General features: G+C 55.9%; 2 protein-coding genes across 12 annotated transcripts in view; one reads left to right on the top strand and one right to left on the bottom strand.

Annotated features, from left to right (window-relative positions):
- Positions 1-26,541, top strand: part of GRK4 (G protein-coupled receptor kinase 4) — a 37,708-nt gene extending 11,167 nt beyond the window's left edge. For 2 of the 11 annotated variants that reach the window (XM_084862157.1, XM_084862158.1), the window contains 14 exons: positions 2,434-2,546; positions 4,503-4,580; positions 7,387-7,490; positions 9,260-9,352; positions 11,228-11,291; positions 13,797-13,937; positions 15,162-15,352; positions 15,989-16,026; positions 17,981-18,070; positions 19,084-19,292; positions 22,403-22,540; positions 24,081-24,218; positions 24,541-24,684; positions 25,531-26,514. In XM_084862157.1, coding sequence (XP_084718283.1) covers positions 2,434-2,546; positions 4,503-4,580; positions 7,387-7,490; positions 9,260-9,352; positions 11,228-11,291; positions 13,797-13,937; positions 15,162-15,352; positions 15,989-16,026; positions 17,981-18,070; positions 19,084-19,292; positions 22,403-22,540; positions 24,081-24,218; positions 24,541-24,684; positions 25,531-25,545 — 1,556 coding nt within the window. In that variant the 3' untranslated portion in view covers positions 25,546-26,514. Of the gene's footprint in view, positions 1-2,433; positions 2,547-4,502; positions 4,581-7,386; positions 7,491-9,259; positions 9,353-11,047; positions 11,163-11,227; positions 11,292-13,108; positions 13,173-13,796; positions 13,938-15,161; positions 15,353-15,988; positions 16,027-17,980; positions 18,071-19,083; positions 19,293-22,402; positions 22,541-24,080; positions 24,219-24,540; positions 24,685-25,530 lie in introns of those variants that run through there. The other 9 variants (XM_084862153.1, XM_084862156.1, XM_084862159.1 and 6 more) reach the window with 9 other exon arrangements.
- Positions 16,448-26,884, bottom strand: part of LRPAP1 (LDL receptor related protein associated protein 1) — a 229,491-nt gene continuing 219,054 nt past the window's right edge. The window contains exon 9 of the mRNA XM_084865078.1: positions 16,448-16,460. The gene's annotated coding sequence lies outside the window, so the exon portion shown is untranslated. The remainder of the gene's footprint in view (positions 16,461-26,884) is intronic.

Below are 26,884 nucleotides of genomic sequence, written 5' to 3'. Positions count from 1 at the left end.
GTCTGCTGTTGGGTCTCTGTATAATATATTTTATTTCAGTCAGTGTATGTTTAATTTCTAGTTAGTCCCTTTTCATATCCTTGAGGGTCTCGTTAATTTTATCGGCCTTTTCTAGGAAATTCTTGAAAAACCTTGTAACTGTGGTTTTGAACTCTATGTCCAGTCGTTTGTCCTCCCTTTCTTTCGTTTGTGATCTGTTTCCCTGTCTCGGCGTTTTCGCTGCTTCCCTGAGTTGGTAGGGTAGCTTTGTGTGCTAAGGTGTCCTGTATGGTTCGGTGGGTCAGTCTCCCAGTTACCTGAGGTGGACACTCTTGGTGCACCCCTTTGTGGACTGCGTGTACAGCCTTGTAGTTAAGTCTTGATTGTTGTTGTTGTCACTGGGAGGAATTGACCTCCAGACCAATTGGCTATGAGGACCCGCTGTGTCTATAATGGAAGAATTGCTGTGCTGGAGACACATTTATGGGTCAGCACTGAGGATATTTTTCCATGGACTTTTTAGAGAATGTGTAAGGGAGGGTAGAGGAGGGGGGAGAGAGGGGGGCAATCAGTGTGAGAGAGACACATGGATTGGCTGCCTTTCACATACACCTGGCCCAGGGTAGGGATCAAGCCTGCAACCGAAGTGCATGCCTTGACCAGGGTTGCAGAATGTTCACAGCACCTTTGCTGGTGCCAGGGCTGTGCTGTGCCCGGCCCCGAGTGTCCATCCCTGGTCTGTGCTGTGTGCACGCACAGAGATGCGGAGCGGGCGGCGGGGCTCCCCATGTACCCGGCGTCCGCCCGCAGCTGAGGAATTGGTGGCGGCGTCTGGCTTTCACGAATTTCATTGCAGGAGTGCACACAGCCATGTTCATTTAAGTTCAAAGTCACTGCTAACAGGGCAGCCGATTCTCTCGCTGGCGTTTATATTAACCTGTTTTGAACATATTAGTTTATATCCTCCTCGACACTTTGACCAAACATTAGTGCCTTGTTCTCAAAACAGTGTTAGTGTTTAGGGTAAGTAAGGTGTACAGCATATGATTTCGCTGAGAAGACAAGGGAGAACAGTCCCAAGAGCAGCTAACACCATTAAGCATCAGCAACACCTGTAAGGTGTGAGCGGCTAGAAGGCAGCCAAATGGGAGAGAGCTTTCTGAAATCTAACTTGGCGCCTTCCTGCTGGTAATGTCTCAGGCACCTCTCCCCCTTCCGTGGTGTGACCGTGACCTCGGTCCACTCGGAACACTGCTCCTTTTGTGTTTCCTTTGGAGAGCAGGATGACCCAGCGGCTTCGCGCGCCTTAGTTGCCAATTCTTCCAGTGATCTTTGGCTCTGCTTAGGTATCCTACCTAATAAAAGAGTAATATGCAAATTGACCAATAATTATGCAAATTAACCCAACCAAGATGGCTGTAGCCACTGAAGGAGCAGGAGGGAGGCTTGGGTTTCCCTGGCTATAGAGGAAGCCAAGCTTTCCGCACACTCTGGCTGGCCCAGGCTTCTGCTTAAGGTTACAAAGTTCCAATTGTAGAAGGTGAATCAATCCCAACAGAAATGGCTGCTTCCACAGAGCAAGCAGAAGGCTTGGCTCGGCTGCAGGTTACAAAGTTTCAATTGTAGAAGATAAATATATCCCAGATACCAGGGCCTCTGCTTGGGTCGTGGGTGTGTGTGTGTGTGTGTGACCACAGGTCCCTCGCCCAGGCTGCCCCACGCCCCAAGGGAGCCCCACCCTGATCTGGGACACCCTTCAGGGCAAACCAGCCGGCCCCCACCCATGCACCAGGCCTCTATCCTATCTAATAAAACAGTAATATGCAGATTGACCATCACTCCAACACACAAGATCAAGATAGCTGCCCCCATGTGGTCAAAGATCCTGCCCCCATGTGGACACAAGATGACCACCACAAGATGGCCAGCAGGGGAGGGCAGTTGGGAGGGACCAGGCCTGCAAGAGAGGGTAGTTGGGAGTGATCAAGCCTGCGTGGGAGGGCAGTTAAGGGTGAGCAGGCTGGCAGAGGAGGGAAGTTGGGGGCAAACAGGCTGGCAGGGGAGCAGTTGGACATCAATCAGGCTGGCAGGGGAGTGGTTAGGGGGTGATCAAGCTGGCAGGCAGAACTGGTTAGGGGCAATTAGGAGGGCAGGCAGGTGAGCATTGGGAGCCAGCAGTCCTGGATTGTGAGAGGGATGTCCCTCGAGGGGTCCCAGATTGGAGAGGGTGCAGGCTGGGCTGAGGGACACCCCCCCAAACCCCCGTGCTGAATTTCACGCACTGGGCCTCTAGTTTTAAATACTCGTCATGATAGGCCAGTCTAAATCGGTAAGCAAAACAGTGATCTAAAAAATGCTGCAAATACTATTTTTCACTCTTACTGTATCTGGTATGTAAGGTTCAGAAATAGCACTTTCTGAATTGTAATGATTCTATCCCCTTTCTTCACGCAGAAGAGGATTACAGCAGTCTTTGTGACAAGCAGCCAATAGGAAGGCTGCTCTTCCGGCAGTTCTGCGACACCCGGGACAACCTGAAGCGGTGCATAGAGTTCCTGGATGCGGTGGTGAGTGGGTCACCTGTGCTGACCCGCTGCTCTGTGCTCGGAGGAGCCTGAGTTAGTTGACGTGGGCCGGGAGAGGGGAGGGGGTTGGGGGGCAGTGGCCTCTGTGTCTCCCTCTGCTGTAGTGTAAAGCGGCCACTCGTGCAGGTCTGCCCCTCAGGGCTGGAGGCACGTGTGCTCAGTGAGCAATGTTGAAGCTCGCTGCTTTGATCTGTGAGGAGGTTGAACAGCGAATGAATGAGGACGATGTGCTTAAGGCAGCCCCTGCGAGTGGCCTTCCTCCTTCTGAGCAGTGCTGTCTGCTTCCAGCACCCAGGAGGGAGCAGTGAACTGAGCGTAAAGATGGTCAGGGAGCCCAAACCAGTTTGGCTCAGTGGTAGAGCGTCAGTCTGCGGACTGAAAGGTCCCAGGTTCGATTCCGGTCAAGGGCATGTACATTGGTTGTGGGCACATCCCCGGTAGAGGGTGTGCAAGAGGCAACTGGTTGATGTTTCTCTCTCATCGACGTTTCTAGCTCTCTCTCTCTCCCCCATCCTCCTCTCTGTAAAGTATCAATAAAATATTTAAAAAAATAAAAAGACAGGGAGTGGAGTGCACTGTGACGTGTAAAGTGTCCCACATTCTCCGCGTCATGCTTGGCATTCACTGAGTTTTCCTGAGAGGCAAAGAAATCCCGGGTTTCTGAATCTTTAGTTCTGGCAGATGTAGGAGTTTGAAACTGAAATTCAGAACCAACTTAATAGTAGAAAATTGGCAGAATCTAGCAGAAAAGCTCTCTTACCAGACTTATGACCTTACCCTACGCACTAACACTGTTTCTCTGTCCTAGGTGTATCAGCCAGTAAGTGCTGACTACGTATTGTACCTAGAGTACTCTCTTATGTCATTGAGTGTTTATTCATTTTTGCCTCTGACATAGCTTTTAAGATATTCGTGTTTAAATGTATTCTTTCAGAAAAGCATTCGAGGCTCTTGCCTATTTTGTTGTTTGCTCCCTACTCCGTGGGGCCCCCCTTTCCTTCCTGGTGCCTTCACTAGAAAAAGACGAGGCTGTAAAGGAGGCAATTATTTTTTAAAGGAAGAATCCGGATGCAGGGGGGCTGCCTACTCAGCTCTGGTAGAACGTGATACGTCTAACGTACCCTGTATAATGAAAGGCTAATGGCAAGTTGTCCCCCCCTCGACCTGGAGTTCAACCCGGCCAGCCTCCAAGTCCCCTCTCCCCAGCCGGACACAACCTGCGCACGACTTCGTGCGCTGGGCCTCTAGTTGGGTTGTATTTGCCAAGCTGCAATATTTTAGGAATTCAGAGACCTATGCCATCTGATTCAGTCAGGGCTCAGTGAAAGGAACGAGTTAGATAGGAAGGGATTTACCAAAAGAAACTGGCTTTCCTGGTTGTGAGGTCTGGCTAGGAAAGGGTGCCATCTGTAAGGCAGGCCAGGGAAAGGGCAGGGCGGAACTCCGGAACGGGGTGAAGCCGCTGTGGTAGGCAGGGACTTCTCCGGGGAGACCCACTCTGCTTGTCTGACCGTCAGCGACTGAGCCGGGCCCCCCCGGGCGTCCAGGCGCATCTCCCTTCGCGGACCCAGCGGTGCCTCTCCATGGCAGCAGCGGCGTTGTGTTTGAGTGACTGACTGTCCTGTGGTGGGTGACTGAGCCCGGGACAGTCTCCCTGGCCCTGTGGTGGGTGACTGAGACCTTGGAAACTGTACTCGGGTCCGTGAGCTGTTTGCTTGTTTGGCCGCCGCAGTTCGGGGCTGAAAGTACAGACGGAGCATATGGAATGGGCTGCTCTGCTGTATCATTAGCCCTCAGAGCTCTCAGGAGGGGAGGCCCTGGCACAGGGGGCTGCTCTCTGGTCGTGGGCTCCAGTCAGTTCCGGAAGCCAGAGGACTGGAAGCCCCTGATGTCGGTGAGAAGTTAGCTAACATTTCTTCCCGTCGTCTCTGCACTCAGGCAGAATATGAAGTCACCCTTGACGAGGACCGAAGAGAGCGTGGACAGTTAATCTTAAAAACGTTCTTCATTAATGAGGTGTGTTTCCTCTTCAGATATAAAGATTTGTAAGTAACTTATGTAATTAGAGTGCAGAGCCATTTACTTAGTTGGATAAATGTAACATGTATGTTAACATTTCTTTCTTACAAAGCTCCTCTCCCTGGCTCATAGCTGGCACGTCTCTCTGGTGTCTCCGTGGGCTCTTGGAGCTCCTCTGAGGGCCCTGACCCCGCTCTTGGCTCCCTCTCCCGGTCTGAGCTCCTCCGGAAGGTCTTTCGTCTCAGTAGTGTCACTTGGGGGGTAGGATCTCAGCATCCGAGTTTTGAGGGGATACATGTAGACCATAGCACTTGTAAGTAGAAAATCTCAGGGTATCAGCACATACATTAGGGAGGAAAAACTAATAATTGAGTTTGTCAAGGTTGCAGGACACTTGATCACCATACAAAATTCAATTGCGCATCAAAAAGGAGTAAATATAAAAAGTGCAAGACTTTTGTACTTAAAACATCATTGAAAGAAGTTAAGGAACGTAAGTAGACTTCCCATGTTCATGGGTTAGAAGACTTGATATTTTTTAAGATGACAACACTCCCCACCATGACTGTAGGTTCATTGTACTCCCCAGCTCCCCTTTCTGCAGAAGTTGGTAACTGATCTGAGAAGCCGCATGGTGCTGGCACAAGGACAGTCACCCCATCAGTGGGCGGGAACTGACGCAGGAGCCGGCACATCCCTTTGCAGTCAGCTGACTTCTGTGAAGACCTACATCCCGCATGGTTCAGGGTTCGGGATCTGGAGAAGGGCTGCACACAAATTAAAGAGACGAGACAAGATAATAATTTGTAAATATTGGGGCCAGCGGAAAACCCAGTGCAGGGGGAAGGACTTCCACTGGTGCTCAGGCTTGCCACCCTTTTATTCAGTTTTGGATGCACATCTGGCCCGTAGGCAGGAAACTGGGGTGACAGGATCTCCTAAAGGTCAGTAAATATTAGGAAGATTTACTCTGAGACTCTTTGGTCAGGAAGTTGCTTGAGCCCCCATTGTCTGGACTAAACAATCGGTGCATAGCTCTGGCCCTTGCCAGGGCTCAAGGTTCCCCAGCGTTCCGGGCTCCTTGTTTACGCTTCTCTGATAGTGAGGACAACAGGTGGCTTCCCACAACTTACAACAGCTTACGAGCACTCTGGGGAAAGAGTCATCTTTCAACAGACTGCTGGGACAGCTGGACGTCCACATGCAAAAGAATGCAGGTGGCCCTTACCTCACACCACACACACAGCATAATGCCAAATGGATCGAGCACTCCAACATGCGAGTTAGAGCCGTAGAACTCCAAAGGAAGTCTCTGAGGTGGACATGTTCCCTATAACTTTCAAGTGAGATCTTCCAATTGGCCGCTTCGCTGTCAGGGCCCAAGAAAAGAAGGGGAACTCAGTTCTGGACGCAAAGGGTTTGGCCAGCAGACAGGCGAGGGCTGGCTGTGTCTAATGTGCCGGAGCCCCCAGCTCTGAGTCTGCCCGGCCACGGGAGCTCAGGGCGTTCGCAGAGCCTTCGGGGGTTTCTGCTCCTGGCTGAGGCCGCCCGCCCCGGCAGCCTGGGCCTGTGCTCAGCTCCGGCTCAGTGAGTCTTCTCCAGCCCCCACTCCCCGCTCCCCTCCGGCTGGCCCCGCCCATCAGCTCTCCCCACCCCTATTGAGGGCAGGGCTGGCCAGCCAATCTCCTGGGGCCCCTCCCCCCAGCCGGCCTGGCCCGATGTGGGGGGTAAGGGGGAGCGGGCTGCCGGACCCCACCCATGCATGAATTGGTGCACCAGGCCTCTCGTGATGTTATAAATATCCAAATGGCCCTGGGCAGAAAAAGGGTTCCCCACCTCTGTTCTGCAGTGTGCTATGTTGTCAGCATTTTCTGGAGATTTTTTGTGTCCCATCATGTCTACAAAATCCCCCCTGACTCCTCTGTGAGGAGAGAGGGAAGGTGGTGGAGGACAGCTGCCAGGTGTGGGCTGATGTAAGTGCTCTGAGCATGGTTCAGGTCATTGTGGCTGAGCTGGGTGTTAGGTAGGCTTGGCCGATGATATTCTGAATTCGGGATGGGTTTGGTGGGACATAATCTCATCATAAGTTGAGGAACATCTGTGTATAGTTTTTATTCCATTTGTATGAGGGAAAAGTGTGTGTATTTCTGAGCATTTGTGTGTGTGTGTTTGCATTCTAATTGTGATAAAAAATGTATAAAATTTGGCATTAAGTCCATTCCCATTGTACAGTGGTCACCATCATCCTCTCCAGAACATTTTCATCATGCAGAAGTAAACTCTGTCCCCGGTGACCAACAGCCCCTCATGCCCCCTCCCCAGCCCAAGGCCCCCCGCTCTTCTTGTTGTCTTTCACGAACTTGACGCTGTCGGGACGGCATACACGTGGAGGCGCAGAGCTTGCCCTTCCCCGACGGCGTATTTCACTGGGCATGTTGTCCTCGGGGCCGTTCGTGTGGCAGGTGGCAGAATTCCCGTCCATGTTAAGGCCGGATAATACCCCTTTGAATGGTGGACCACATCTTGTTGACCCACGGACACTGGGTCGCGCCCACCTTGGGCTGTCGTGTGAGTGATGCTGTCCGTGGGGCGCAGTATCTCTGGAGACTCAGCTCCCACCCTGTTCGATGTCCCGGGGAGAGGTGACATGCTGACCCTGGGAGGTGAGGCTGGGCAGAGTGACGGTGGTACCAGGCTTACCTCACGCAGTTGGTGTTTCTGTTTTTACAGTAGGCGTTAGGTTTGCTCAGGACTGTAGGTGGGGAGATCACTAACCGTCGTGTCTTTGGTTTGTGCTGTGAAGACCTCGGCAGCCCCTTTGCCCCGGATTTCTGCTCGCATCGTGAGAGCGTGCAGGCTGCAGCTGAAGGAGATCCCCTCCAAGGAGCTGTTCAAGGAATGTGTCAGGTGAGGGCCGTGCCCGCTGCCCGGCGCTGCAGGCTTCTCGGCGGGAGGCATGTTCTTACCGCGTTCTGTCGAAACTGAAATGCACTTTCACGGGGACGGGCTGGGGAGCAGCCATCACCCTCGCCCGGGGACCCACCGAGGCGGTCCTGGCGGAGCCGGGCAGGAGCACCCCTCCGGACTCCTGGCCCTCTGCTCTGTGCTTGTGTCCAGGATGAGAGAGTTATACAAAACGTTTTGTTTTGTTTTGTTTTAAATGACTTTAGAGAGAGAGGAAGGGAAACAGAAACATCAGTATGAGAGATGCCGATTGGTTGCCTTCTGCACACACCTAGACTAGGGCCAGGATCGAACCTGCAATCTAGGCACGTGCCCTTAACTGGGAATCGAACCCAAGATCCTCCTGGTACACAGACTGACAATAGCCACTGGAAATACGGCCAGCACTGTGAGTTTTAAATGTCGTAATTGCTTACAATGTGTGCGGCGGCCTTGTTTCCCAGCCTAGAGCCCAGCAGCAGCTCACTGTTCTGAGGTGGGGTGTTAGGCAGTGAAACTGAGCAGTGCCGGTAGGTTGGTGGTCACCGCTGACTTGTATGGACTGTGAGGTACACCACGTGACGCAGGGCGAGGGAGAGTGGCTTCCAGCTGGAGTGCGGACCAGAGTCCGGCCTTGTGCTGTTCTTCACTAGTTCCTGTGTTATTCTCCACGTGGAAACGGTCAGCCTGCTTTGCCTCACCCTGTAGCATAAGCTACTGTTTGTGTTGTACTTTTCATGGAAATTCTTAAATACCTTGATAAAGACGGTGTAGCTGAAGCTGAGTCAGAGTCCTCCACTGACTCTAAGCGTGGCTGTGAGCGCCCCCGGGAGCAGGCCCTGTGTGCCAGGACGCGCGGGCGGCCGGAGCCCCGGGGCGGTGTCAGCTCTAAGAGTGAGCGTGGCAGCCGTTCACGCCTTTCCTCTCAGGTTCACACCGGCCCGCTCTGAAGCGTGGCGGACGGAGAGCTTTTGCTTATGTAGTTATGCTTTTTAAAAGTCATAAGCCACCGACACCCACCGTCGTCTGGAACGCCCTGTGGGGATGGGCTCCCGTCACTGAGTGCAGCTGTGCTGCCCAGCTCCCCAGCCTCGGAGCCACGGGCACCTCCGAGGCGTGTTCCCTCCAGCATCCGGCTGCCTTCCACCCCTTACCACTCCCCAGAAGACTCTCACACTTCTAAAGCAGTTATAAATAAACCTAGCAGCATGGCCATGGCAGAAACCCTGAGAAAATGTGCAGCACAAAGTCACTTATTGAGTGCTTTATTCCCAGTGTCAAAAACGGTTGTGTCACGTATTAACATTTTCTGCCTTGTGACTATTATCAGTCAGACATTCCTCCATTGTATTTATAAAATGTTTATATCCCCTCCTAAAATACACAGGCCTATGCGTGCACACACACTTTGAATATGCTTTAAATTATTGTCCTTTTACTGACAGATTGTTTTTATAAAGTATTTGTTTCTCTGATGTCCATATACATAAAGAGAACCTCTGACTGGGAGGGTAAATTGATTTCATCTCCTTTGAATTCTTCCCTCCATATTCTCACGGACACATTGGAGCCTGTTGTGGATGCCTGTGACTTCGAGTTCAGTACTGAATAGCGTGTGTGTGTGTGTGTGTGAGACGGACCTGCCCGTGTCCAGGGCTCCTAGGTGCACTAACACAGCTGCTTCCATGGTGTAATGAAACACGGGTGTATAATTGCATGCAATCTTTTTCTAGAGTTGTCCATCACTTTTTAAGTGGAAAACCATTTGAAGAATACCAAGAAAGCCCATATTTTTCTCGATTTTTACAGTGGAAATGGCTGGAAAGGTATGTTCTCTCTTAAGATTCAGTGAAAACAATGGTAACTTCTCATCATCACCCTGATTGATGTATACCTTTCTATCTGTCAAAATACTCTTGGAAATGTTGGCCTTCATATGGTATTTCTGTACAGAAATTATTAATGTGTGTTATTAGTTTTTCCTCATTCAGTTGACTCTGTTCTGTCTTTTTTGTTTTTATTTTTTATTTATTTATTTTTACAATATATATATATATATATATATATATATATATATATATATATATATTTTTTTTTTTTTTTACAGAGAGGAAGAGAGAGGGATAGAGAGTTAGAAACATCGATGCAAGAGAAACATCAATCAGCTGCCTCCTGCACACCCCCTACTGGGGATGTGCCCGCAACCAAGGTACATGCCCTTGACCGGAATCGAACCTGGGACCTTTTGGTCCGCAGGCCGACGCTCTATCCACTGAGCCACACCGGTTTCAGCTGTTCTGTCTTTTTTAAATGGTTGTCAGCCCACTTGGGTGCAGCAGGTAGAAAATAAAGTCTGTCCTAGGGTCACAGACATACGATGTAAGGTCTCAGGCTGTGCGGCCTCCTGTGGCTTTATGGCCTCGGGCAAGTGACTGAGCCTTTGGCTCCAGGTCCTGGCTGTGCTCCCCGAGGTGCTCATGGCCCACACTTCTAGATGCCCAGGTCGCCTGAGGGATGTGTGAAATGCTTAGCCTTCCTAGTCCTGAGTGCAGAGTGGGTGCTCACAAAGTCTTAGCTGCCACTAGTGTTATTATTACGGCTGCTGTTATTTTTACTTTCAATCCCACCTGAAGAGTGAGGTTATTCTTTCCACTGATTTCTAGAGAGATTGGAAGTTGGGGGTGGGGGGGGGGAGGGAGAGAGAGAGAGAGAGAGAGAGAGGGAGAGAGGGGGGGAGGGAGAGAAACATTGATGTGAGAGAGGTACATTGGTTGGTTGCCTCCCGAACACACCCCAACCGGGGCTGGGGATCAAACCTACAACCCAGGTACATGCCCTTGACTGGGAATCGAACCCTCGACACTTCAGTGCTTAGGCCAACATTCTAACCACTGAGTGACACTGGCCAGGGCTGCAGTTATTATTGACTAGAGGCCTGGTGCACAGATTCATGCACATTGAAAGAAAATTAATTAGAAGGTGGCCAGTGGGGTGGGACTGGGCGAAATGGGCTGGGCACACCTTGGAGCCAACCTCCATGGTCCTGCCCCTGTGTCTGCAGAGTGAGCGGGGTCCCTCCAGCAGGTGGGGTTCCTCAGCCTGGCCTGTGGGGATCGGGTGGAAACCGGCAGTCTGACATCCCATGAGGACACTCTGCAAAGTTGTGTTGCTCAGCAGCTCCTGCGTTAAGCATCTGCCCCCTGGTGGTCAGTGTGCGTCATACCTACCGGCCGGTTGGCCAGTAGCTTAGGTTTTTGCTTAGCCTTTTATATATATAGATAGACTGACCACTTTTCCAGTTCTAGTTCAGACATATTTTTCAAGATGTCCGGTTTTTTAAAGGATAGCGTGCTGTAGACCCGTCCTTTTCCTCAGCAGCTTTCTGACTGGCCTGAGGGGGATGCCTGAGAATAATAATACTTCACATGGGGGCTAGTGCAGACTTGTCTTTCACGACTAAAGATAACTGGACCATTCTGCATCTGTCATCAGTGTTTTCAATGAAAAAGGTTTCGTGTGCTTGTTGCTGAGTGCGGCTGAGAGCTGTCCCCTGGAGGGCCACAGTCCCCAGTTACAGACTTCCTACCCTCCCCTGGACCAGTGAAGTGCCATAACTAAGCCTAGGACACCAGCGAGGTAGGCTGTTCTGCTTTAAAATAACAATGTGACGTGAGACCTGAAACTTTCTTTTTGTTACTTAGGCGGCCAGTAACAAAGAAAACATTTAGACATTACAGAGTTCTAGGAAAAGGTGGATTTGGAGAGGTAAGTGTCATGTGACCAATGGGAGCCATGCTAGCCAGCGAGGTATTGGAGAGGCACTTGCTGCAGGTCGCCATCCATTGAACTCACACACTGACTTCCATACCAGCTATCAGGGCATAATTTTAGCCAAGCACAAGCATTAAGGTTGAACTTGGTGCAAAAGGTACTTTGGTAAAAGCTTTTAACAAAGTTAGGAAGTGCCCAGCCAGTGTGGCTCAGTGGTTGAGTATCGACCATGAACCAGGAGATCATGGTTTGATTCCAGGTCAGGGCACATGCCTGCGTTGTGGGCTCCATCCCAATAGGAAATAGGCAGGAGGCAGCCCATCAGTCTTTCTCTCTCCTCATTAATGTTACTGTCCCTCTCTCCCTTTCTCTTCCTCTCTCTGAAGTCAATAAAAACATATTTAAAAAAAAAAAAAAATCAGGAAGTTGTTTTTGGGAAAAAATCATTATCTTTTGTTTTTACCTTTCACTTCATAAAGACACTGATTCCCATGTCCAGTGTGTAAGTTCTGTCTGTCCTGATTGAAAAATTGTTCTGTTTCTTTTTTTTAATTTGTTGACTTTTTTTTTTTTAGAGAGAGAGAGAAGGAAGAGAGAGAAACATCGATTTGTTCCATGTACTTGATGCATTCATTGATTATTTTTTGTATGTGCCCTGGCTAGAGATCAGACCCACAACTTTTCGTGTATCGGGACGACACTCGAATCAACTGAGCTCCCGGCCAGGGCGGACAGTTCTGTGTCTGTTGTGGGTTTTTTGTGACTATACTTCCATAATTTATGGCTAGTCGAAAAGTTCATTAGGACAAAAGCATGTTCTTGTATGTGCTTATTCAGCTCAACTCGGTTTGCACATACATTCATCTTCCACTTCCAGCAAAAGGTGTTAAAGAACGTGGACATTTAGGAAAATCCAGGGGAAACTGCCCACAAATGCAGGAGAGATGGGTTTTAAACGTGATGGCTGTGCCAGGCAGAGCCACCGTGGTGGGTGGACAGACGCACGTGCACGTGTGCCGAGGTGACTGAGCATGTTCCGTGAGGCGTGTGGAAGGCCCAGCGCGGGGAGCCGGAGGACGGAAAGGGGATGCTGCCAGGGCTCACCCTGCCGCCGTGTTTAACGCACACATCCCCCCAGCTCCCCGTGACAGCCACAGCCACGGCCGCGGCATTCCTCTCCCACCACTGGAAAGCTGACCTGAGTGACCCCCGGGGATCCGCTGGGACGGCGGGAACGTGGTCCGCGCAGCCATCGCCGCGAGAGGCAGCGGTGCTGCACCTGGTTCAGGGCTCCAGACCTTTGGTTCAGTAGTTACTATTTTTAAAAATACTTTTAAAATTGACTCTTAAAAGAGAGAGGAAGGGAGAAGGAAGAGGGAAACATCTGTGTAGAGCGAAACGTGGATCGGCTGCCTCCTGCACGGTCCCCACCCGGATCGAGCCCGCAGCCCCTGCATGTTGCCTTTTGGAGTTGGGGATGATCCCCAACCAACCGCGCCTCGCCGGCAGGGCAGTCTCAGACCTTTTAGAACGTTTGCATGATCCAACCAAGTGCTGGTGTGTGCACCCTCCTGATGGACATCGCTGTGGGAATCTGTCCCGTGCGGACACCTCTTCACTTCCTCCCGCCCTTCCTTTCATGACGTCCAGGCCAGAGCTCGGGTTTTGTCAGGGGAAGAGGAGAGGGAGCTTCAAGCGCATGGGTCTGTGTGCACAGAAGAGTGACGTTCTTGTCACAGGCACACGGGCTTTAGGAGTTCAGTAGGAACATGTCAGCCAGGGCGGGCGGGACAAGGTCCATGTTCTTACAGGTGCGTGTACGGAGGGGCTGGGAGCTAGCCAGAAACATTCATGGTAGTTTTCTTGGGATTTCAGGTGAGTTTTTAATCATTGTCCTTTTGAATACTTCAAATATTTTCCACTGTGAACTTTATGTTTTATCATAAGGTTTATTTTATTGATGGGTAAAATTATAAGTAAGCCTTGTTTGGTGTGTGTGTGTGTGTGTGTGTGTGTGTGTGTGTGGTTGTGGAGCAGTTGTGCATGGATTGTGGGGGTTTGTGTGTGTGTATGTGTGTGTGGGTAGGAGTCATAGGCTGATAGTCCAGAGCCTGGGGACTGGTACGTGGGGGCTTGCTTTGCTATGTTCATAATATAAAATTAAATAATATGTAAATATCACTTAAAACTAAATATAGTAAATGTATAAAAGTCAAGAATCTAGTTTCTAAAACTTTTGCTTTTGTACCAAAAAGGAGGGAGACATGTTAACCAGCACCATGATCACGTATGAACAAGTCCCATCTGTCCATTGCCCTGGGCTTTAGAGCATGTCTGTTCACATGATTGCCCCCGCGCCCTGCCGTGGACGAGGTCGCTGAGGGAGGAAGGGGCGGCTCGCCAGCTGTCGCTCTCTTCCAGAGGCTTCTCACAGAAGACGCCTCTCCATAGCCTGGGAGCTCAGCTCCGTGCACACCTCTTCCTTTCTTTTAACACCAGGTTTATGCCTGTCAAGTGAGAGCTACGGGGAAGATGTATGCCTGCAAAAAGCTAGAAAAGAAAAGAATAAAGAGGCGGAATGGTGAAGCCATGGCCATAAATGAGAAAAGACTCTTAGAAAAAGTGCAAAGTAGATTTGTAGTAAGTACCTCCCCTCGTCTCCCGCACCCTGAGAGAGCCCAGGAGATCTGTAGGGAGTTCCCCCTCTCGTCCTCCCTGAGGATCCCAGGTAACCAGCACTTTTCTTAACGACCTGCCTCAAAGCCCCTTCCTTCCAGCCGTGGGAATTGCTTGGTTGAGTGTGTGTGCGGTTGCCATCTTGTGCTGATAAGAGGCATACCGTAGGTGTCGGGAACAGCTTTGCTTTAGTAACAGCCCTCTCTTTCCTTATTCAATTCTTAATAAACGTAAGACAGTGGGGAGCCTGCCTGGAACAGCCGCTGCTCCCACCACGCCTGGCCTGGCAGTGACTTCCCTCTGCAAGCTTGCACCGGCCAGGTGCTCCTCCCCTCTGTTTATGACACCACTTATGACAGCATCAAAAAACAGCGAGATCTAGGCAAAAACTGAGACCGATAAAACGCTAGTTCAGAAATGACAGAAGCCTGGCCGGCAGCTCAGTTGCTGGAGCATTTGCCTCATATGTCCAGGTGCAGTTTGACCCCCAGTCAGGGCACATACCACAAGCACAGTGGGTCTGGATAAGTGGGACAGCGGATCGGTGTTTCTCTTGCTAAAAAACCACTTTAAAAAGTTTCAACATTGTGTTGAGAGAACACTTCAAAAAGGAAAGAAAATGACAAGCCCCAGCCACGGGGTCCGTGGGTTGGGAAACTCGCTGGTGCGAAGGCATCAGCTCTGCCCGGATTGATGCAGCGATGAAATGAATTCAGTGCAGTCCAGCACGGCCCCGGCAGCACGTGTACGTGTGTGTGTGTGTGTGTGTGTGTGTGTGTGAGTGTGTGTGAATGACATACAAACCAATAGGAACGTAGGTGAAAACCTTGACCAGGCAAAATGGGTTTCATGAGCATATGACAAAGCATGAGGAGTACCTGTGTCTGCGTGGTCACAGCCATGCAGTTAGCGCCCCCCGCTGGCTGCCCACAAGTGTTGGGAGACCTCCGGGCGCTGTGGGGGCGGGTGAGGGTGGGGCGCTTCAGGGTGAGGGTAGCCTGGGATGATGATCCAGTGTCTGTGAAGTAGTGTCACCCACCTACCCCGGGGGGGGGGGGGGGGGCAAGTTCTCTCCAGTTCAGGAGCGGCGCGCTGGCGCAGGGCGTGGAGCTCGTGGAGTGCGGTTAGCTGTGGGTGCGGGCCAGGCCGAGCCGGTGTCCGTTGTTCCTGTGATCCTGCCGCCTCCAGGTGAGCTTATGCTACTCGTACGAAACCAAAGACAGCCTGTGCTTGGTGCTCACCATCATGAACGGCGGGGACTTGAAGTACCACATCTACAACCTGGGCGGCCCCGGCATCGAGGAGCCGAGGGCGGTGTTCTACGCGGCGGAGCTGTGCTGCGGCCTGGAGGACCTGCAGAGGGAGCGCATCGTGTACAGGTGAGCGGGCCTCCCCCCCGGGGCCCGGGCTCCCTAGGGGCAGCCGCTTACACTGTGGCCTCAGAGGCGGCGTCTCGTCTCTGTGAGCAGCTCTCCGTGCGGTTGGTCAGACGTGGGCAGTGCCCCTGACGTCGAGTCTGAACCATTTCCGACATCTGCGGCGTGGAGCAGTGCTGCGGCCTGGGGCTGCCAGCCCATGGCCGCTTACGTGCCTCACAGTCACACGCACTTGGCTGTTTCTGCCTCTTAGAATTCAGTAAAGAGAACGAAATGAGTTGCACTGGCTAGTGTCAGCAATGTGCTCCGTCGGAGGGAAAGCAGCCCATCCTGCAGCTGCTGCAGCGTCTCTCGTCTCCCCCTGGTGGTCTCGCCTGCGCCCGCTCCCTGGGAGGCCTGCCAGCCTCACCCTCTCTCCTGACATCCCAGGGTCTCACCCCCTCCCGTTGGCCACAAGTTCCTTCTGAGCATTTGCCCACTCAATTCCTGGGTCACTGGGCCTCTGCTGCGGGCGCTGTGCTCACTCTCAGGGTCGTCTTGCTTGTCGGGCGCAGAGCCCGCGTGGCTGTGGCTGCAGCTGCTGTTGGGCACAGGGTCAGCTTCCTCCTAACCGAGCTTCCTGTCGCTTCTTCCTCGCAGAGACCTAAAGCCCGAGAACATCCTCCTGGACGACCACGGTGAGTGCGCCTCCCCGGAGCACAGGCTCCGCCGAGAGGGACGGGGCAGTCAGTGCGGACCCTGCGTGCGGCCGCAGACACGGCAGACAGCGGGAGCCCGAGGCGCCGGGATGGCACGGGGGCCTGCCTCCCGGGGTAGGCGGGCAGCAGGCTCGCTACACTCAGTGAGGACGAGCTCTGTCCTTGTCTTGCTCATGGCCCGCATCTTGCTGTATCCCTCAGCGTGGGCACACTGCTCGCGGGTGGCCCTCCTTGCAGGGCAGGCGGCCTGGGGCAGCCGTGCACATGGCCACGTGGGTCTGCCACGCGGGAGCCTGTGGGAGTGTCAGGAGCAGCTCGTGGGGCTGGCTGTTGGTCAGCAGCCTTTCCTCTGACGGCTTAACGGTCAGCGTCTCGATGTCATAACCGGGACTCAGCGACGGCACGCTGACGCCATCGCTCCGTTTGTGCGTCGCTGCCGCGGTCCCTGTGAGAGGGAACTCTGCGTCATCTGCATTTGTTCACCTTTTGCTCAGGGAAGTCAGGTGAGACATGGGCTGTGAGTCCCCTGGTTTTCACGGCCAGAGGGCTCGCTTTCTGCTCTCGTGAGGAACTGGTGCGTTCTAGCACTGCTGTGTGTCCATCCTTCGGAGTCGTTGCCCGCCTGGCCAGCAGGTGCCAGTGGATGTGCTCTCTGCTGTGGTCATGTTCCAGGCCCCCTTGCATGCCGAGACCTGAGTCCCCTGCTCCCCAGGGCCTGTTCCCGTGTGGAGAGCCGCACGCGAGACCCACGTGGCGGCGCGCCCCGTTGCTCTGTGGCCATTCTTCCCGGCCTGCTGAGTGGGCGGAGAAAACGTGCCCCACCTCTTTCTTTGAAGAGAATATTCACCCTGGTTCACATGGGCCTTCCCTCTCCGCCCCTGTGCGTCCTCCTTCCGTGCGGAGGCACAGGCCCTGATGGCTTCAGCGTCCTCATGCCGTCTCCTCACTTGGCTGTTTAACATGCAGCAGAGGCCGCTCCCCGCACACAGACCTCCGGCCTTGTCTCCAGGGGGTGGGATGGGGGTGGGGGGCCATCAGAGCGGGTGCTAGGCCGAAGGCCAGGCCACGTGCAGTTCTGCCACATCCCTCCCGGGTGTGGAGCTGGTGGTTTTGTTTGCTTTTGAACAGAGAGAGGCAGGGAGTAGGAGAAGAAGAGAGAGAGAGAGAAGCATCGGTCAGCTGCTCCCTACACACCGCCTCTTGGGGACGGAGCCCCATCCCAGCATGTGCCCTCACTGGGCATCGACCCAGGGACCCTTGCTGCACGGGACAGTGCTCAACCAGTGTGAGTGTGCCTGTGTCCCCACCCGCCCCAGGCCGTGCCTCCAACGTGCAGTGCTTCCAGTAGGTTTACTGTTCCCTTCTCAGTTTAAAAGAATCACCTTTTAAAAGAAAAATGAGACAGGGGAACTTAAAATTTTGCAACATGCGTGAACTCTGCTTAAACATAAAATATAGAAAACCAAATTGCCGAGGGATCTGTCTGTTTGGGAGGAGGAAACTCAGACGAGCTGAAATGTGGCAGAGCTGGGACTCTCACCCAGGCCTCCGGTCCAGCATCTGCTCTACCCCCTGCCCCTCCTGCCTCCTGGGTGGGCTCGCGCCCAGCGCATGATGGGATTTGTGATGTGGTGCAGCCTCAGTCCGAGGTCCCCTTCCTGTCTCGAGTGCTGTGTAGACTGGTCTGAAACGATTCCGTGCCTGGGGAGCTGGTCAGCTGGTGTCGATGGTCAAACGGCTTCCCGCCCCGAGCCAGGCGGACACTAATGCCCCGCCTAGTGGAGCTGCACGCCCGGTGGCCTTTGAGCAGAGGCGGAGAGTCTGCCGTGGGGACCGCTGTGCCTCGCCATGTGTAGATGCTTTTCCGTTCTGTAGGTGTGGAAGCGTCAGCACGCCCCCCTGTGATCGGTGTCATGTGTTTAAACACACGCAGGACATATCCGGATTTCAGATCTCGGGTTAGCCTTGGAGATCCCGGAAGGGCAGACAGTTCGAGGAAGAGTCGGAACAGTCGGCTACATGGGTACGTAGAGGCCCCCTTCAGCGAGCCTTGCCCTTTCTGTCTAGGTGCCCGAGTCCTCAGGACACAGACACTCAAATGCGAACGCACCTGGAGTCCGTTCTGCCTGAGGCACAGGTGGCGTTTGAAGTGGTGCCGGCGGCGTGGGAGTGAGGAGGCCTCCCATCCGCTCCTCTCCTAGGTGGGACTGAGGCCCAGGGCCGGCTCGGGCTCCATGGAGGCAGGTCGGGACCGGACAGCCCATCTCACTGCCGCTGCCACACCCGGTGCATGCGGCCTCGCAGTCCCCTCGGGGACCTGTCCCTGGCCATTCCGCAGCCTGCGTGCGCGGGCCCTGCCTCGGTCAGCTCCGGAGCAGTGACCTCGCAGCTCCGGCCGGGTGCCAGCCGGACCCCAGGGTGGCCTCTCACGGGCCGGAGGGCCCCGAGGGCCTCTGTGGAGCCTGCGGTGACTCCCCTGGCTGCTGCTCTGCCGTCAGCTGCCGCGGGGACCTGATAGATGAGGGTAGATGGCCACGGCCAGGACCCCAGGGCTGTGGCTCTGTGTTTGGAGGGAGCCCCTTCCCGGTAGCTCCTCTGCTGGGGCTGTTTCCCGCTCCGAGAGTACAGCCTCCGGGCCAGCTGCATTGGAAGGTCTTTCGCCACATAAAGCCCGCGGTCTCGAGTGCACATGCGTGGTCTCGGGCGTCACAGCGCTGGGCACCCACCACTGTCTCAATCCAGATAGTTCTGTCCCCTCAGCAGAACCCGTGCCATCCCGGCAGCTCCTGTGTCTCTCCCCCCCCCCCCCAGCCTGCAGCCATGAAGCTGCTTTCCGTCCCCAGGCCCTTGGCGAGTCTGCCTGCTTCTTAGAAATAGTCACACGCTACGCAGCCTTTTGCTCCGGTTCTTTCGCTTAACATGCTTGTAGGTTCATGCATGTTGAGACATGTTACCTTTACAGTGTGTTGTTTGGAATTAATTGCTGGGAAATTTAGAGCTACAGTTTAATTTGCCTTTGCTGTATTTGCCACGCAGCTCCGGAGGTGATCAATAACGAGGCCTACACCTTCAGCCCGGACTGGTGGGGGCTGGGCTGCCTGCTCTACGAGATGATCCAGGGGCACTCCCCCTTCAGGCGGTTCCGGGAGAAGGTCAGGCGGCAGGAGGTGGAGCGGCGGGTGCAGGAGGACACGGAGGAGTACTCGCCCAGCTTCTCGGAGGACGCTGAGTCCGTCTGCAGGATGGTGGGTGGGCTCCGGGGGCGTGAGCTTCTCCCTCCCGCGGCCATGGCCGCCCCGAGGGCGTCCGTGTCCAGTGAGCCAGGCCCTGGCTCGGGAGGGCCCCCGAGGTCCTCCGGTGCTGGAGGCCAATACCAGGCCTTCCTCCCGAGCCAGGCAGGAGGGAACCTTCTGGATGCCGCCGGGAGCAATGACGTGGTGGGTTCTGACCGCGCAGAGCCGAGGGGAGCCGAGGGGAGGGCTGCCTCTCAGAGGGGCCGCTGTGCCCCCCCCCAGAGCACAGCACGTGGAACTAACCTGAGCAGGACCTTCAGGCAGCGCCTGTCCCCTCGCCCACGTCGCTGTCCTTCAGCGCGTGCTGGTCGGGCCTGTGGGGCTGCGGTCGCTGCGGAGCCGGACCGGCGCAGGCAGTTTGCCCCTGTGCTCCGGCTGGGCAGGCCCTTTCGCTCACTCTGTGTCCACGGCCGCCACCGAGGGTTGGAAGGGGCTCTCTGCCCCTCCCAAAGCCAGGACGTAGACGCTCCGAGTGCACTCCTTCCCTCCTTCCCTCCTTCCCTCCTTCCCTCCTTCCCGTGTGCGAGGACGTGTGCACCTCCCGTGGGCCTGTCCTCCCGGGCCCGGCCCCGGCCCAGGCTCATTCTGCCGCAGGAGTGGGGGTGGGCCGGGGGCTGTGGGCTGTCACTCGCACAGCGAGGCACAGTGCCCACTGACGGGGAAGCCGTCACAGGGCTCCATGGGCGGCCGTGCCGGGAAGAGACCGCGAGGAGGACGGAGGGGCCAGCCAGGCCTGGTCAGATTCCAGCGTAGAGGGAGGTGGCGCCTACAGGGTTTGATGTGAAGTCCACCCTGCCAGGAGGGGAGAAGCTGGACACTGACTGGTTGCACCCAGAGGAGGGGCAGGAGAGGCGGAGTGTGGGGCAGAGGGCGCCGGAGACGTGAAGCTGGTGTGTGGATGCGCAGTGGGAGCTCCTCACGGCGAGCTCTGCACGGCCTGTGGCTGCTGGTCTCGGAGGTCCCCAGCCGCCGGGTGGGAGGGAGCTGAGGAGGTGAGGGAGGGGGGCCACGTGGTTGAAAGGAGGCGGGAGGCCGAGGCCCCATTGTGGGTCACGCTCCTGTACAGAAGCCACAGCTGCGGAGTCACAGTGCTGCCTCCGGTTAGAAAGACGGGCCACAGGGAGGAGGCAGCAGGGGAGGGCGTGACCTGGGGGAGTGGCTGGTGGGACGGGGTGGGGGGCAGGTTCTGGGGGTGTTGGCATCTCCAGCAGGCAGCTGTTACTGAAGGGTGTCAGTAGCTCAGGGGGTGATGGTGCCGGCAGTATCCGTTTCCGGTTCCTTCTCCGTGTGTCCGGGGCGGGTGGCAGTGCTAGTGCCTGGCACTGGCGGTGGGCTCGGGCCTTTCTTCCAGCTGCTCCCTTGGACTGACAGAGTTTAGTCAGCTTCCGGCCAAGCTGCTGTCCGTGCACTCACAAATACTTCGAGTGCTGCTGCCCTCGGTGGCTGCAGGGATGTGGGAAGCTGAGTGAGAAATGGAGCCTGCCTCAGGCCTCACGGGCTCCTGGCAGGCTGAAACAGCCAGAAACGTGGCTATAGTGAAAGGGGAAGAAAAAGTAATAAATAAATAAATAAATAAATAGCAGGTAGGCTGGAGCCAGAATGCCCTCTGGCCTCTGCCTGGAAATTGGGTTTATTTCCGGAGAAGCAGGTGAATCTGGCCAGGGGTCAGCAAACCTTTCTGGAGGGGCCAGGTGACCAGTGCCACTTAGGCCCTCAGGGCCCTGGTGTCCGTCCGGGTTGTATCGTAAAACAATTACAAGTGAGATACAAGATGCCTTTTTTTTAAAAATTATTATTTTATTTATTTATTTATTTTATTTCCCCCCCCCCATTTTTTAATTCAATTATTATCTGTGTACATATTTTAACATTGCCCCCCCTCCCATACATACCCCTCCTTCAAGACGCCTTAATGACCCAAATAATTAGGAGTCCTGAGGTGTCTCTTCCAAATCTGAGCCCCAAAATAGAGGAAGTCTCCCGTATTTACACTTTTCGAGCCTCTTTGCAGATTTCACAGAAGGACTCTGTGTGAGTTATTGTTACAGACAGTGTAACCTTGAATATATAATGAGTTAGTGCTTGGAATACGAACATGGGAGTTACTATCAGTATTAGCCTACATCAGTCTATTACAGTGGTCAGCAAACTCAGTCAGTAGAGCGGCAAACTGCGGCTTTCAGGCTGCATGTGGCTTGCTAGCCACAGTTTGCCAATGACTTGTCTAGTGCATTGGATGGCTAGCTTGCAAGGTCAGACAGTTAAGTTTATCTTTTTCTAATATTTGAACTAAAAACAAAGTAATTTTATAGAATAAGAGACTCTTAAAGTGACAGTTTACAGGACTAGGGCCTACCTAACAAAGCAGAGTTTCAAACAGTGATTTTTACACAAGATGGAGGTTCCTGTGCTTCCTCAGGCTCTTCACCCCGCTGCTAGTGCAGGCGCAGCAGGGCCGCTGACCCCGGCCGCTGTGCTCCCGCAGCCGTGCGGGTCAGCAGCCCAGGCAGCGGGGGGGCCGTGTGTGCTCACGCTCCAGTCTGTCCCGTGGTGCGTGAGCCCAGCCAGACCTTCTTGGTCGATTGTGGAGGACGGCCTCCTGAACTGTGATCATTACAAACGTGGGTGGGCAGCCCTGGAAGAGATCCTTCCCGCTGACTGTAAGTGGTGTGATTTCTGAACGGGGCTTGCTAAGTCTTCTCCAGCTGAGCCAGCGACCCCCTTCCTGAACAGAGCAGCTGTGAGTGTTTCTAATGTGACTGAGCGGTAAGTGGTTCCTCGGAATGCTGAATGGTGCTATTTCTTTTAGAAAGTTTATTGTTTTACTTAGGGATTTACTTAGCCAACTCTTTATTTATTGACAGCTCAAAGGGAACCTGTAGTTTAACTGTTTGAAGCCTCACTTGTCTAATTGGTCAAATCTGAATTAATGAGGCGGGCGGGCACTGCACCCTGAGGGCCTCTGCTCGGAGGTGGTGCTCGCCCCATTCCGTGGTTCTGGCCGTGGAGCTGCCCTGCGTTCCTTTCTCCCCAGGAGCTTCTGACTCCATTTCTGCTTCCAGCTGCTCACCAAGAACCACAAGGAGCGCCTGGGCTGCATGGGTGACGGAGCTGCTGGCGTGCGGAAGCATCCCGTGTTCCAGAACATTAACTTCAAGAGGCTGGAAGTGCACATGTTAGAGCCCCCGTTCTGCCCTGACGTGAGTACCCTGTGCCCACCAGCAGGGCTCCCAGCAAAGGCGGGCCTCTCTCCAGCAGCTCCAGGTCACCTGGTGCAGCCAGTGGGTGTGGCTTCCGCTCAGGCCCCCTAACATCTGGTTCCTCCTCCCTCCCCGGCCCCCACTGCCCAGGCCTGTCCTCATGGCTGGGGGGCCTGGTGTTTGCTGTGGGCCATCAGAGCTGAGCCCGACCAGTGTGTCCTCGCACCTCCTGGGCAGCGGCCCCTTCTGATGGCAGTGCCGGCCAGCGTGTGTCTCAGAGTCCTGGCTGCACACGGGGGGCCCGGCGGTGGTCACCTCAGTGCATGGGGGGAAGGCGTGGGCACGTGTCAGTGCTGGGTAGGCACACAGCACAGACGATGGGCCAGATGTGAGGTGGCCCAACAGGGTGTGATAGCGTGACAGTCCGGGACTCGGGTTGTACCCATGTGTCTTACACCAGTGTTTCTTCCCCGGAAATGGGTCTGGTTGCATGTTGGTGACATGCTGTGGTGTCGGCACAGGGAGAACGGCACTGGCTCCAGGCTGCGCACGTCAGCAGTGAGGCAGTTACAGCCGGAGCAAAGCCCCAGACAGAGACTTCCGATGGGCCGCTGGCTGGTCCCTCGAGCCTTCTTTCCACCAGGCCTGGGGCCCCGGGGCCTGCACAGGAAAGGCCGGCAACAGTGCTGTCTGAGGGGGGAGGTGACGGGTGTGGCCTAGGACACATAGGCCAGAGGTCTGGGCAGTTCTGGGAGTTCCCTTGAGTTCCCCCAGCGGACTGTGGGGCCAGGCGACAGCAGTCTGATGGCCATGTGTCAGGCACTGGCACTTAAGTGGGGATCAGTACAGGCTCTGGCCTTGGGCTGGGGCCCAGCTCCGCCAGCCTTCCCCTGGTATGTCTCCCCTTGTGGTGGCCTCGGGACAGGACCCAGTGGTCCTCACTGTGGTGTGCGTGCTGGGAGCTGCAGGGCGCCCCTTGCCTTCAGTAGGCCAGGCCGCTGTGCACTCTCCCTCACTCCCCACCAGGCAGGCGGCCGCACTGACATGTCCCGCCTGCTCCCGGCCCCTGACCCTGAGGACAGCAGTCCGGCCCCTGGCCCTGAGGAGGGTCTGCAGACCAGCCTCCCTCGGCTGGGACCTAGATGAGCTCTGACGGGGACAGGGAGCACCTGACCACCCTCTTCCCCTGGCCTGCCTGTAACCCATTGTCCACTGCCGAAAGGGAGGCATGCATCTCAGGTGTGTGGGCAAGAGCCCTGGCCGGACAGTGTCCTCAGTTAATGCCAGTGTCCTCAGTTAATGCCAGTGTCCTCAGTTAATGCCAGTGTCCTCAGGTTAATGCCAGTGTCCTCAGTTAATGCCAGTGTCCTCAGGTTAATGACAGCGTTCAGGGAAGGGTCAGACTGCTCCCATGAGAGGCTCCGCAGATCAGGACCGGAGGAAGAGGTCAGGCCGCCCTCCACGTGCATGTGACTTAGTGGTGAGGGAGACCCAGTACCCAGTGCCTCACGGCCTGCACCTCCTTGTTCTCCGTGCGCAGCCGAAAGCGGTTTATTGTAAGGACGTCATGGATATCGACCAGTTCTCCACGGTGAGAGGCATCTACCTGGACGCCACCGACACCACCTTCTACAGCCAGCTTGTCACGGGCTGTGTCCCCATCCCCTGGCAGAATGAGGTACTGCTTGTCAGGGTGCCGGGATGTGTGTGTGTGTGTGACGGCATCTCCTCAGCTGTCACACACACACACCTGTGAGGGTGAGAGGTAGAATTATCCACGGCCGCTGTCCCTGGGCCCTTCACAGGTGGCGGGCAGAGGTGGTCATTTGGGTCCGAGGGGGCTCCCGGCCCTGAGCCCCTTGGCCTAAGCTGGGCTGGAGGCACCGCGGGGCGGAGGGGGGGCAGGTTACCCAAGAAGAGGCCAGGAGGCAGGGCCAGTAGAAATGGGGGCCGGCTGACCCGTTGTCCACCCGCTGCTCTGCCCTGCCTTCTCGATGCAGATGATCGAGTCGGGATGCTTCCAGGACATCAACGACAGGGAAGACCGGGAAGCCCGGGAAGCTCAGGCCCTCCGTCAGGAAGGCAAACGCTACCCCAAGAAGCTGCAGAAGGAAGGCTGCTTCCACAGGCTCTTCAGGAGAGCGGTGAGCGTCCCGGCCTCGGCAGGCACTGTGTGGGCTTTCAGTGTGCTGTGTTAGGAAAATGCTTCACCGCGCCAGAGCTGGCTTTTCGTTTCCGACGCCTCCTGCCTCGGGCTGGCACGTGGTGTGGAGCAGGCGGTGGTGCTGTGGAGCCAGCTGACCCCTCACCTCTGCTGTGCGTGGATCTGCTCTGACCCAGAGGGAGGGCGGAGGGCAGGCGCCCAGCTGCCCGGGCCGTGCTGGCCGCTGGGCTCGCGATGAGTGTCTCACAGGCCAGCCTCAGAACGACGCCTGCCACTCCCCTCACTCGCTGCTCATTGCCGCGTTCGCGGGAAGGCTGCTGCTGCTGCTTTGGAGGCTTTCCGCAGCAGCTGCGGTTAGCATTTCCCCGTGACGTTCTCTCCTTGGACGGGTGGGCTCCTGCTTGGCCCCTGCCCACTCCCCGGGCTTCCCTCAGAGCTGTCCACTCACACTCTGAAAGCACGCCGCAGGGGCATGAGCCTCGGAGCGCACTGACGGTGACCGCATCCCTCGGGGAGGCCTGGGCAGCTCCGGGCCCGCCGGAGAGCCTGTCTCAGCGCCCTGTCCTGGCGCCCGTGGGAACCGGAACCGCAGCTGGGGCTGTGCTGTGAGGCCGGAGCCCTGTTGGTTCCCCAGAGCGCGGGGTGGGTGGTTAGGAGCGCCTGTGCGAGGGGGAGCACAGAGAGCCACCAGAGGGCAGTGTGCCCCGAGAGTACTGCAGGCCACGAAGTAAAGAAGACGTGTGAGCACCCAGAGTCCGCCCCGGCCCTCTCGCGCGGGGAAAGGTAAGCGCTGCCTCCGAGCAGGACTGACGGGCGTGTGTTGCAGGGCTGCCTGAGCTAACTGCGGAGCCGCGAGGAGGAGCTGCTGCGGGGCCGCCGCCGGCGCAGAGCCCTCCCCACGCCAGGAGCTGGCTCCGTGCTCGTCCTCGCTGGGATGGCAATAAACAGGTCTGACGCAGCTTAGCGTGCCCGTGAGTCTGCAGTTTTTCCACCACAGCTGGCCTGAAGGAAAGGCCCCTCAAGGATGGTGTGGCGTCCCAAACCCCCTTGTTGGGGGCTCAAGCTCTTCATGCCCACGGGGAGGGTGGAGACGGCTGGGCATCAGCTCCTCCAGTGCTCGCAGGAAGCGGCAGGCCGGCCCTCCTGGCCCAGGGCTCAGCGTTAGAGCCGCCCGTCTGCTTCCGCGGTGTGTGCAGAGCGTCTGTCTCCCTGCGTGTGCGTGCCTCCCTGCGTGTGGGTGCCTCCCTGCGTGTGCGGGTCTTTGCTGGTCGCCAGACGCCCCTGCCCTCCAGTGAAAGAGGTGCCCCCAGGCCCTGAGGCCAGGACTTGGCCGTCGGGGGCTCCTCACCAGCCCTGGACTGTGTTAAAGGGGTTCTGTGCAGCGGCCTGTGATTCCGTGCCCGCAGTGCCTCCAAGGATGGGGGTCAGGTGACTGAGCCGAAGGCCAGGGCCCAGGCTGCTTGGAGAGAGGAGCTCACCTCCTGGGGTTGGGGAGAGCGGTTCCCTCGCGAAGCTCTGCACAGACCCCCAGAGACTTGGCTGCGCTCTTACTGCGTGAGAGGAGATGGCCTGGCCTGTGGAGGGGCCAGCTGTGCAGGGAGGAAGGCCTGGGTCCCCTCCAGGAGCGGGGCTGGGGAACAGAGTCTTCTGTTTTATTGGGGGGAGGGGCGTCGTGCAGGGTGATGTCATTAAAATGTGACTTTTGGGTCTTCTCTGTTGTTACACGTCACCTTGAAAGGTGTTGAGGGCGGGGCATCTACAGAGCTCCGGAACACCCCTCCGCCAGGCGCCCTGGGAGCGGCTGCTCTAGCATGCACCGACTCCGGCTCCCTCCTCAGTACAGTTCCCCTCCCCGGTACAGGTCCCCTCCCCGGTACAGCTCCCCTCCCCCGTACAGCTCCCCCCCCCCACGGTACAGCTCCCCCCCCCCCCCCGGTACAGCTCCCCTCCCGGTACAGCTCCCCCCCCCCCCCCGTACAGCTCCCCCCTCCCCGGTACAGCTCCCCTCCCGGTACAGCTCCCCTCCCCGTACAGCTCCCCTCCCGGTATAGTTCCCCTCCCGGTACAGCTCCCCCCCCCCCCCCCCCGTACAGCTCCCCACCCCCACCCCCCCGGTACAGCTCCCCTCCCCGTACAGCTCCCCCCCCCGTACAGCTCCCCTCCCCGTACAGCTCCCCTCC

Source organism: Pipistrellus hanaki (assembly GCF_964339955.1).
Source record: "Pipistrellus hanaki genome assembly, chromosome: 1".
NCBI classification, from domain to species: domain Eukaryota; kingdom Metazoa; phylum Chordata; class Mammalia; order Chiroptera; family Vespertilionidae; genus Pipistrellus; species Pipistrellus hanaki.
Note: the sequence above shows the minus strand (reverse complement) of the source record. Positions and strands in the feature narration are given on the sequence as shown.